Here is a 12,580-nt window from a genome sequence, read left to right as displayed (position 1 = left end):
AGATTATTACTCCCATGTGTTCACTAAGATTATCCTTCACTGCCATCAGCCTACAAGCATTCTACAGTTTTTCTTAGACACATATGTATGAGCACAGCACTTATGATCAGTTAATAATTAATACCATGCTAATACATGCAAGTCCCATGGCTTAGCTTTTAAGTTCTTCAATCATCTACAGTTTCTTAGTATTTGATGCAGTAGTGATCATAGACTTAAAAGCAGGTCACTGCCTAACAGTAATGAAAATAAGTATTTTAAGAGTTTACAGTTCACTGGTCCAGCTTTCTAATTGTACCTATGAGAACATGATTGATAGAAATCCATACTCATGCACATTTGCAAGGATTCCAGACACACAGAGCTAATATGTGACTTAAAAGAATGTATCTGGATATGGAAATGAACTCCAAAGATACCTGAAGAACTTCATTTTTGTCAGGTCCTTATATCACACAATAATCACCTTCATGGAATAGAAGCCAGAACCTCTCAATTATCTTACACATTTGACTACACCACCTCTTCCAATTCTCATTTAAAGTCTTTAATTTTCCCTGATTATGTATCAGGATGCAGCACTCTGTGTGGCAGTCTAGCAACTACCATCTCAAATAGCTGTGAAAGTCTCTAATCTGAAATAAGAATAATCAAACTCTATTTCCCTCTGATATTTTAACATGTTTTATGTGCATATATTCAATGCAAATAATTTATAGTGAAATTACCAGCAGCCATGTACTTTGTGTAATTATTCATGTTTGTGCTGGTTTATGAATGTCTTTACTTTTCTGCACATTTTATCCTTCTCTACTTTTGGGCCACAATATTGCTACAAAAAGGCAGAAACACTCTGTAATATGCTCATAACCAGTTGGAATCAGTACATTGTTTTCAAGGCTTGTTCATGAAGTTTGAGTAGTTAAAGCATAAAATATCCACAATGGCTTTAAAGGCCTCTGGGAGTACTTCCCATGTACTTAGTCTTTGCTCAGTAGTTCAGGATGTGCATTTTTCATATTCAGTTCCTCATTTTACAGGGAGTCTGCATAGTCTGAGCTGTCACATTTCATGGGAATTTCACAAAGCATAAAAAAAATTATCCAGAACCTGAAGATTCATTTTCATAGAGACAGAAAGCAACTCAAAGGCTCCCAGCCCCTGTCAGCTTTAAAAAAAAAAGGGAAATCCATAATTTTATGGTGGTGTTATTACTGAATTCCATGTAGACCCTATGTCCTCCTCACCAGCAGTCCCAGCATAAAAGGCCATTTCATATAATGCATGGTGCAAGGAACAGCTCAGTTTTTTTTGTAGATGTGTAAATTACTATAGGGTGGTTAAACTTTTGAACTCAAATTTGCTTTGATGCCAATTCCCATCCCAGACTGGGAGGATTTGTACTGTATGCTCTGTGCGAGGACTATCTGGCTCTGCTTCCAGATGGATCATGCATCACAATCACATCCTGGGAGAAGGGAGGGAGGAGAAGAACAAAGGAGAGTGCAGTGCCTGCTCCAATAACTAAGGGAATGCCTAAGGTTGTATTCAGTAGGGAACTCAGTGTAATGCATGTATAGAACAAGTTTAATAAACATAATTTTAAAACATGCAGATGTGAAATGCAGAAAGGAAACGCTAGAAGTGTAGAGTGGAAAGGAGAGAGGATGTTTTCCCTCTTTTTAAACTGCATGGCTTCCAATGTCAAGCTCTCCCAACTATCCCTGTACACATAAACAAATGCATTTAGTCTTAAAGAGATATTTGCAGAAGTGAAAGAGGATTCACCTACTGAGACAAGGAGGTTTATTGTTTATATTATTAATCATGGTGATAGTATAATGTGCCCTTTTCTTCTGGTATAACAAAGAGCATCTTATCATCATTATTTCTAATCTAAAGGGTTCATGAATCTGGATGCCAAATCCATCTGTATTTTTTTTCATTTCATGGCTTTTCAAGAAGAGGCACATCTTGAGGTTTCTGCACATGTAACAGAAAGAGTTACTGATCCATCAGATATATGGGTCTGATTTTTCTGGGACTGCTACTTTTCATCTGAACTACAAGAAGTGGTACTTATAAAGTTTGCTGATGGAAAACTGACAGTGTAATCCATTTCATAAAGGGAGATGGTATGGCTGCATCCCTGCCAGGCTGTATCTCAGTTTAGCAGTGCTGCTCACTAACAGGTCTTGTTAGCCCAGACACAGTAATCTGCTACTAATTTGGTCACGCAGGGCTTGCTTTGGTGTCTTTTATTTTGCAGATTTTTTTGAGTGGTGGTAGGAAACCTAAGTTGTATCTCCATGTGGAGCTGCCCTGTACTATGTGGACATAACAACTTCCAGGTGGAGTTGTCATCTGTTGGTATGGTTGCACAGGAACTGTGGTCTGATGTGCAGCATAAAATTGAAGGACATGAATTCTGAAATGCCCACAGGACAAGTGTCCAATTCTGATAAGATTTCTGAAAGGCCAAAGAACTGAATTTACTGGGAGACTGTGCCAGCAAATCTCTCAAAAGAAACACTCCCAAGTAATCAAGCTACAGGCACTCAGTTTGTCTTTAAAATTCAGACTGTTACAGCAGGTACTTTGAGATAGAGTGAGAAGTTTACATCCTTTTAAAGTACTGCACATAAGAAAACAACTTGAATATGTAGAGACATATATAGGAACTTCACAATTGCATATGGATACCTTCACACTGAAGGCTAAGAGAAAAGAAAGAAATACAAAGGTAAACCCAATCAAGTGCTGTCTATTCCTCTATTAACTTGGGGCTGGGATACTTTTCTACAGCTGGAAAACTTTAAACAGTTCTCTAGTTCACACTAAAACAGGAATATTGCAAAGATATGGAATATTGAGTATTAGCTCCCTTTTCCCTACTAAACTTACATTACTACCATCTGTTTTATTGCTGCAGTACCAACGAGCAAGACACATCTATTTAGGATAGAAATAGCCTCTCACAGACTTTATTTCTATTTCCTTTGTTATTTACACAATCCCTGCTTCCCATATAGACATTTACTGCAGAAGAACATGCTTCTCTATGCTAAATGCTTTGTAATACTTAACCTTTAATGCAAAAGCCCCATAATTTATCAGGCTGAGGGAGGAAAGTTCAAGAGCACTGGAAACATTCATGCCCTTGTAAATAACAAGAGGTCTTTTTGATAAAAACAGCCAGCCAATTCCTGGAAGCAGATCATCCCTGTGTTACAGAGAGCACACTTACAAACCCCAAGCATTCCTAGTAGCAGTTGGCTTAATGCAGAAATGCCACCAGCTTGCTGATAACTTCATGCCTGGCTTTCAGAATGAAAGGGTTATCAGCAGCAGCTTCCACTGCCAGCTTGCAAAACTTCATCCTCACCTTCGACTTCCTCTAGCTCCTTGACGCCTTCAGGCACACACGGTGTCCTGGTGACAGACAGTAACCAGATGGTCTTTTACCAACCAGCACTGACTCGTTTCAGGAATTTAATCTGATTTCCCAGAATATGCAGCACAGCCTTTGGTTCCAAACTTGGCATGCAGGTAGGATTGCATACCTCTGGCTTTATAAATAGGCATAACTGTTGGTGGCTTTGGTGCATGTCAGTGTTTCAGCTGTTTGGCTGTTAGTTTGGAAAGCCTGACCCCCTTCATGGGCATCCATCTGTGGTTCTGACTGACTCTGGTGGCTCCTCTGCATGTCAAACCACCCTGTCAAAGAGCTCAGCATCTCCTAATTCCAACAGCAAAGTCACTTTCTGCTTTACAACCTAGTAGCTCTTACAGTAATTTCTTTCCATTTTTTATTGTTGTCAGCTGCATTGTACTGTATAATTGAAAGAACATGCAAAATACAAATTTAGAATCACCTTGCTGCAGTAGGAAGCTGAGGTAACTAAAAGGGTAACTACTGTAATACAGCTACACTCTTTCTCTCTTCATCCATCCTTTGCAAAGGTTGGCTCCCATTTACCAGGTAGACAGGTGAGGAATCAAAATATTGCCCCATTCTTATGCCTCAGTGGAGGATTGGAAAGTTTCAGGCTCCCCAGTTCCCATTTCTCTACCTTGGGAAGTCACTGCTCCTCTTGGGAACTTCTCCATCACTGGCAGTTCACATCTGTACAAATTGCAGGAACCAGGAAAACTGAAGGAAAATGTTTTAATGGATCCCTCATAATTTAAGCATGTAGCAAAGATCAAAATGTGCCTTGGAGTTATGTTTCACGTGTGATTTTAGTGTTTTAAGATGCTCAGTTCTTTTTTATTTACATTTTAGGACTCATATAGAACTTTTCTGGTAAAAGCCCCTCATAAAATTACTTAGAAGCCCCAAAAAGTCTTGCAAAACACAGGACAAAAAAAAAGGAAACAAAAGAGCATTATTATATACTCATTCTATCTGCACGAAGATAAAAGCATTCTTGTACAAATGCAATTCCAAAACAAACTACATTTACTATTTATAAGGAAAAAATTGTAGGGCATAATAATAATAATAAAGGTGCTGTTCTATCAGACTGAAGATGCTGTTGACTTTGTGCATGAATTCATCAACCTTTAATCCTCTTAAATGGTATGTCACTGTCCCTCAGAGTATGTAATATCCATTACCCAGGACCATTACCAATACCTTCTGTGCTTGCACCAATATCTGTAGAAACACACAGGACTTTAGCACTTTATCAGAAGTGCTGAGAGTCTGTGATAGGAAAATGGTCTACTGCAACCTAGTGTTCTGCTCAGATTATGGAATTAAGTCTAAATTATTGAAGTTTTGACTATACTGTCCTTGGAGTTACTAAAGGATGTGCAAACATGGTGCTTAGGGCCATGGTTTCATGGTGGATTTGGCAGTGCTAGGTTAATGGTTGAACTCGATGATATTGAGGGCCTATTTCAACCTAAATATTTTAAGGATTCTAATTATCTTTAATTTTAGGTTACAGTAATGGTTTAGGGATTTACAGGAGAGTGGTTAACTTAAAGCACAAATATTACCTCAAATCATAACTCCTAGGCTCCTCTACGCACTTGCTTTTCTTTATTTCTTCTTTTTAAAAAAACTCTACACTAGAAATTCAAAACTGCCAAACAAAATTGAAACCATCTCTCATCCAGACTTGACACTCAAATTCTTATTCTCCATATAAGCACGCGGCTCTCACTAAATCAGAGAGCTGCATCCAAAAGCTGAATTTGATTCAAGCATAGTCCAGTACGAGCACTGTATGACTAGTCTGCTATGACTGCTGTCCTATTTTTTCCTCAGCCTTACTCCTTACACCTTGCAGCAAGGTCAAGGCCTTTGCCTGCTCAGACTGAACACTTGGCTTGTGCTTTCAGACCACAAGAACAATATCTAGCTTTCATCTAATTATGGACACTTCTAAATACTGATCTGAATCCATAAGCAGCCAAATATGGACCCAAGTACACAATTAGACTCTACAAACGAGGCTGGATGACCTTTTGACAACCTTCTCATTTGATCTGAGGGACAGACAGCACAGGACCTCACCAGGCAGAACTTACATCACAGGGCCAGCAAAGCCATCCCTGAAACTCATAGCTTACTTATTCAGTATATCTTTAAAAGAATTAAGCCATGGTCTGCACAAGCTGTTTTTTTTTTTCCTCACCTTCCCAACAGCACTGGCCAAATTATCAGAAAACACGAAGGCTACCATGGCATTTCATGTGTTGCTTTCTCATTCTGTGCAAGGAACAGATGATCTCAAAATTATATCCAAAGAATCTTCAAAATTACAATAAGGTTTAGATTAATCCTCATCAGTAATGGATATTTTCATTACCTTTAACCCATTCCTATCTGGGTTTGAATATTTAGGTAACATCCAGCATACTGCAATCTTGTAACTGGGACAGAAAGTTTTAACTTCAGTGTTATCCAATGAAGTTCCTCATCCTTGTGGATCGTTTTGGTAAAAATGGAAGAGGGAAGAAAGAACAAAAAGAAAACAAGCATGTTTCCATGGAGGAAGGGACGGGGGGGGGGGGTGGGGGGAAGTCCCTCAAAACACAGTTTCTTTAAATGGTCATAATAATTAAAAGGAACATTGGAGAATAAATTTCGTTTTAAGAACTGTTTAATAAGGAGGATCAAAAGCTGTTTCCTAAGCCAGTCTTTTTTAAAAGAAACCCTCGAGAGAAGACTGGCTACTGTTGGTTTCCAGTCTATAGGTTACATGCTGACAGAAGGGAATACTTTGGGAAAGATATAGTCAAACAGCCCTAGTTCAGGGACCCGAGCAGAAATAAACAGTTCTTCCTTAGCACTCAACAATAAACTGTCTGGATTTCTCAACATTGTATGCAAAATCCACTTACCTTCTCTTCACTTACCCACCAAAGTGACTAAAATTTTCATGACTCGTATTTAATAATTTTTGGCAGCTCAGTCTGACTTGAACCAAGTCAAAACCCCTAAGCAGAAATTGACAACCAGGAAATATTAGAGTGAAACAATGCAGCCTTTTGGAAAAAGGAAAATAATATCCTCAAGAAACAACTTGTACCTAGAACTCACTGAAACACCTATAGCCCTTAAGCATACGTGTATTTACAGCCTATTTTCCCTGCAAGGTACATAGCTATTTCTTGATGAGTGCAGGCAAACAAGTTGATATGAAACACTGGGAAATTGCTCAGTAAAGATGATGGACAATCTCATGTAAGTGAGTCCTTGAAGCTAACAAGGTTATGCTATGCCTAAGGCTGCCACTTACTGTCACAAGTGGCTGAGTTAGAACTGCCACAGGAAGAGTGAATGACACCAAAGATGCTGGAGAAATGCCAGAATATGGAACTTAGGAGAAATCCCATCTATTTATGATTTAGGCTAAATGCAATGAAAATAAGGAGAATATTCCACTCCAAACGGGTCTGCAGAACAAGGACAACACAGCAGGAAGGCAAAAAATCTCTAAAAAAAGACTTTTTACTTCTCAAATCTCCACTACTTAACACTAATCTTAGAGCTTACAGGACACATCTCTGTGCTAACAGTGATGTACATTCAGTAAAATTTGTTCACCTATTTACCAGTACTCCAGGTTTTGTAAAATGCAGCACTGCAATAGGTACACACAACTGCCACCAAAAAAAAAAAAACCCAAAAAAACAACAACAACAAAAAAAACCCAAACAAAAATCCCAACCCAAAAAACAATGAAACAACCTCACCAATCACTATGATCTTCCAGAAATAATATACCAGAAACACCAGAAACACTCTTACATGGTGTTTTTAATGCTTCTTTTCAGCACCCTCCTCAATGTATCCAGATAAGATTGTTTGGCTATACCGTACTTCCAAATCTATCTTTATCTCCTTGCACACGCAAACCTATTCAGAAAGTACATGCTGCCTCCTGGAACTGCAAACCACCTGACATAATTTTGGACGTGTAACAACGTTTGAAATTCCTGAAAGACAATCAAGACCAAAACTGAAATGAGCCCACATCACACAGAAAAAACTGTATTGTTGTAAAGGATACTAGGGTACACTACCCAGACAGAAACTTCAGCTTCACACAGCAACAATGTAGAGAAAAAAAATACATGATTTCAGAAGTTACCAATCCCTAAAAGCATTTTCCTAAAATAATGTTTTTACCTTTATGACATACTTCTACATAGTTAGTTTTTGTTATTGTTAATGCTGTTTTGTTACATTCATTTTGAACAAGCTGTAATCACTTGTTAATAACAATGCAACAAGGTGAGTTTGCAGTTGCATTTGTATGATGCCATGGACACTAAGTCTCTGTTTTATCATTCATTGAATTCACGTAAAAATTTCTAATTTTAGATCATGGAAGCCAGGCTCTTGGAAGCCACGATAAGAAAAAGACCATTAGATCTCCTTGAATGCTGGATGCATTAGTGTATGGGAAGGGAAGGAGAATGGGAAGGCTCCTAGACTGAGGGCCAGAATGTCCATACAGCACTTTTATTTTGCTTCCAGTCTGAATTTTCCGAGATCATCTATGGCCAGTTTTCTCCCAGAAACTTTGAATTGCACATGTTTCTGTGTCCTTGTCTTCTATTCAAGTACTTTTATGTGACTGCACAGCTACTGACATGGAACGTAATTCCTGTAGTACTGGTTTGTTTCTTTTACACCTCCAAACCTGGTCTTATCTTCAATGTCTTTGCATGAAACTCCACTTACTATTGGAATCCTTGCTTTCCATAATTCAGCATTTCTGGTTCTTACAAAATCCTTCTACTTATTTTTGTTGTTTTTTGGGGGGTTTTTTTGCCCCTCAAAATGTAGTTTGGGTTTTAGCAGTTAAATACATCAAAGTGACATTTTTAAATACAGCTAAATACGTCAGTCTAAGAAAACTTAAATGAGCAATCTACCACAACTAGATTATGTATTCATAATCAGTCTCCATTTACTATGAGATCATCCAGCAGCAAAAATCCCTTGGAGTGACTGTTCTCCCCTTCAATACTGAAGAAACTCTCCAAACATACAGCCCAGGTTCCCTGGCTAGATGAAAAACACATGCATCGATTTGCCCCACAACAGAGGAAATCAGCTTTCTAATCACATAGCACACCTTTTCCAAATCTCTCTCCAAACCCCACCTTTGCCAGGTACCTTTTAAGCGCAAATAACAGAACATTAACCTCTCGTTACCTGTTCAACTCCAAGATGCCAGATGGCTTAAAATGGTTTCCAGCCAACTGACCCCTTAAGGTGTGACTTTCTCCTAGTCTATTCCATAAATACTGCATGATATCCAAGAGATACCAATGATGCTCCAGTCTGGGAAATGAAATAAGAAAATAAGAAAATACTTCTCCCAACAGGGTGATGGAGCAGTCTAGGTGCTGCCCTTCTCTGTTTCTCTGGTACTTTTCAGCTGTCTAAGCAGCATGGAGAAAACCCTCCATGCTGCTTGGGAGGTCAACAGCCACCCATCACTGCAAGAAAGGAGAGAAACACAGCTCACAGAACTCCTCCTGTTCGGAACAGTCCAACCTGCTCACAGCAGCTCCTTTGAAAAGATGACCACACTCCACACTCCACTTAGTTAGTTCTGTGCCCTCTGACACAGTTATCCAGTAAAGGCTTTAGAATGCCTTTTCTTTCCTAGAATTGGAGATCTGCAGTGTAATCTACAAGAAAAGGTGAACAACGGGGAGAATATTACAATTCCAAATATTCCAGTTGATTCTGCTCAGTGGTGAACATTAATCTTCCCTTAGCTTTCTTGCACAATGTGAAAGAATCAGGACCAAACAGAAGCAAGTTCAAAGACACTTTACACAGCAATTTGCTGCAGACCTGTGAGAGCTTCCAAGCAATAAAACCAACTTTTGGATGCATTTCCTTTACCTCTCAGGATGTAGTTCTGATAATTCTGATCAGCTTCTGCTCCCACTTTGATTAAGCAGGTCAGACCTTCAGCAACAACAAACTCATGAACCAAGTCCTTGTCATCCTGTCACAGGAGAAAGAAAAGCTGAATTAGATTTTTGAAAGACAAAGAAACAGATTATATCATAATGTAAAATACAAATGCATGCCTGCAACACTGATTTTATGTTTCACATGTTGTAAGCAAGTTGATATGAAAGTTGTTACACAGAGGACCAAAAGCAAAATTTTGAGTTTTAAAATCAGAATGAAATACATCAGTGCAAAGCAAGAAAAAACATGGTTTAACCTTTCAGTAAACTACAGAAAATTAAAATCTGCAAAATATGACTTTTCCTTTTTTTCACTGAAGGCTTCCAGACATTCTACACAATACCAAATCTCTCATCATACCACATTAAAAAATATCATAGAAGCCCTAAAGTGTCAGGATCAACAAGAGAACAGCATCTCTATTCCTTAGCATAATTCCAGTTTCAGTATTCTAGCTGTGTGCAGCAAAACTTTAAAACTGGTTTTACTGCAAAGTAATATTATATTTATTACCTTAACATAATATTAATTAATTATATTTAGAATGGGAAAGTAAAGTGTTAAAGATAAGAGCATTAGTAGACAATATGCCTACACTGTGATGGAAAACAGCAAATACGAAATTTCACAGGAGTTTATGCTTGCTAAAGTGACTCACTATTTTTTCATCATCATGTCTTTCCTCAGGTAAGCAGAATGATCCCATAACACAGTGACACCAGGGAGTGGAGGGGTTTCCTGAGCCTTACATGAAAAACTACTGTGTCAAGGGACTACAGAGCACCACATCTAAAGCTTGCCTGTTCTTACAGAAGGCTCATGCAGACAAATAAGAAGCTACTAAGAGCTGGATTAAACAGCCTTTAATGAATTAGCCATGCAAATTAGGCACAAGACCAATTAAAGGTATTAATGGGAGAGAATTACTCTGCAGACTGAGTAATTCTCAGTTGCCGACTGCCTTCTTTTAAATAATCTTAATTTATGCTTTCATACATAAGAGCGTAACAGACAAATTCCAGCTTTCCAATAATACAGCTCCAAGAACCCAAGATCTGTACAGTAAATTTGCTGAGAGTTATTTTTGAATTCATGGCAAACACTTAGCAAACTGCCAAGAGAAATCAAATAATCAAGCACTTTTTAGTGAGACATTTCACTTACTGCAAGTTTCTTTCAGCTGGATGGTTTATTTACTATGAATTTCCTTCTTTCACCAGAGTTAATTTACATAATTCCTACAGTCTAACCAAAGGGGATATTAATAACTGGAAGGTGATCTAGCAGTTTGTGAGAATTTTAGAAATTATGAGAAAAAAAATACATTTCATGTTTTAGCTTGTCAAATTTGTTAAAACAATTTGAAAAATCTTATACAGTCATGTACAGATACACAAATTTATCACATGATAAAGGTGATTTATCCTTTAAATAAAGTACAAAAGTACACGAAGTGAAAGCATGCAATCATACCCCATGTCTCGGTGAAAGGATGTAAAAGCCCAAAATACATAAGATAAAATTCACCCCTGCACGTGCACCCTTGAGCTAAATGAATTATTTCTTAGTCTCAATGTTTTATCTTTTAGGAGTGCTATTTTTTTTCCCAGTAGCTAGATATAAGCCTTAATACTGTTTTCTGGAAAGCTAAGAAGTTTACAAACTCACATGTCAAACCAAGGCACTACAGATGCAAGGCTACAATTTCATGAAGACAAATTTCCTCTATTCATTTTCACTATCAGGTGAGTGGTCCCTCTCAAGTATCCCTTTGTTAGATGGTTTTTTTAACTCAAAATACCTGAATAATTTCCTCTTCTTTAACAATTTTGAATGCAGTTTCTCTCCAAACTCAAGGGAGGAAACATATCTATGCAATCTCCTAACCTTAATGTAAAGTATATTAAGGTTTCAGGTAAACTAAGGCTATGCGTAATGGTAACAAATTGTCTAATTTAAGAGAAATAATATATATATGTTTCTCTTAAATATATATATATATATATATATAAAAATATATCTAGTTATTGAGTGAAATAATCACAATTCTTTTCTGGATGATAATGCTATCCTAGTTCAAAAACATTTCCTTTTTCTTAAATGTCTTTTCTTGAAACTTGAGCATATATTTTCATTTTGCATCAAGTGTGTTTACATAGTCCTTGAATTGAGCAAAAAAGGAATCTATTCTGGATTGACACATAGTGAAATAAAGAACATTGGAAAAACAGCAAAAAGTAGGAATAACTGTGGTCTGTGGCAGATTCTGACTTTTATTAATAGATCTAAAATGCCTTTTTGGGAAAAATAAATGACATTTGGATGAACCAAAAAAAAAAGTCCATATAGCAGAGAAGTTAACATTAGTTCAGTCTTAGAGTCTTCCAGATTGAACCCAAAAAACAAAATAATTTTTTAAATTGCCTTTAGCAATTAAGGGCTGCTGACATTCAGTGAAAGATCAACACTGAAACACCCACTGTAACTTTAGGATGTTTTCCCATAATCTTAAATAGTGAATACATATTAGTGCATCACCTGGGGAAAAATTAGAAATTAGCATTTGATTGTCAAAATAAATCAAGGAAAAAATCTGGGTTTATGTTGATGGTATTTATTTATTTGTCTAGTTAGTTATTTAATTATTTATATTTTAATATGGACCTTTTCAAAGCAAATTTTGAGGTCTGTCTTCTGGAACTCTTTCAAAGCAATCAAGTCATAGAGTCACCCTAAACTGAAAGGAGATATATTGCAGGGCAACAGCAGAGGAAATAGAGGGGATGAGGAACTCCAACTAGACTGCTTTTTGGGAAGCACTGAATAAACAAATCAAACCTGAATTTAAAAAAAGGCTTTTAAGATACTTCTCCCTTCCCAAATAAAAGGGAAAAAGAAGGTGTAATGAAGTAGAGTACAAACACATCATGCCTTAGACATAAATCTCAGCTCAGTACATTATCTATCCCATCATGTATATACGATGAGAGGAAAGAAGCAAACATCTGGAATGTGCAGTGAAAGATGAAAGGCATGCAAGCCCATGCGTTCTACATTGAAAGGAGAATGTTTACATCAATTTTGGTCTAGGATAATCTTTTCAGACCCATTAACTCACTG

At 37.4% G+C, this 12,580-nt stretch overlaps 1 protein-coding gene across 2 annotated transcripts in view; it reads right to left on the bottom strand.

Annotated features, from left to right (window-relative positions):
* Nucleotides 1-12,580, bottom strand: part of FHOD3 (formin homology 2 domain containing 3) — a 377,016-nt gene that overhangs the window by 181,243 nt on the left and 183,193 nt on the right. For both annotated transcript variants that reach the window (XM_054515024.1, XM_036404996.2), the window contains exon 5: nt 9,386-9,491. In XM_054515024.1, coding sequence (XP_054370999.1) covers nt 9,386-9,491 — 106 coding nt within the window. The remainder of the gene's footprint in view (nt 1-9,385; nt 9,492-12,580) is intronic.

The sequence above is a fragment of the Molothrus ater genome, chromosome 1 (assembly GCF_012460135.2).
Source record: "Molothrus ater isolate BHLD 08-10-18 breed brown headed cowbird chromosome 1, BPBGC_Mater_1.1, whole genome shotgun sequence".
Taxonomy (NCBI): Eukaryota; Metazoa; Chordata; class Aves; order Passeriformes; family Icteridae; genus Molothrus; species Molothrus ater.
This window is presented reverse-complemented; position numbering and strand designations above follow the sequence as displayed.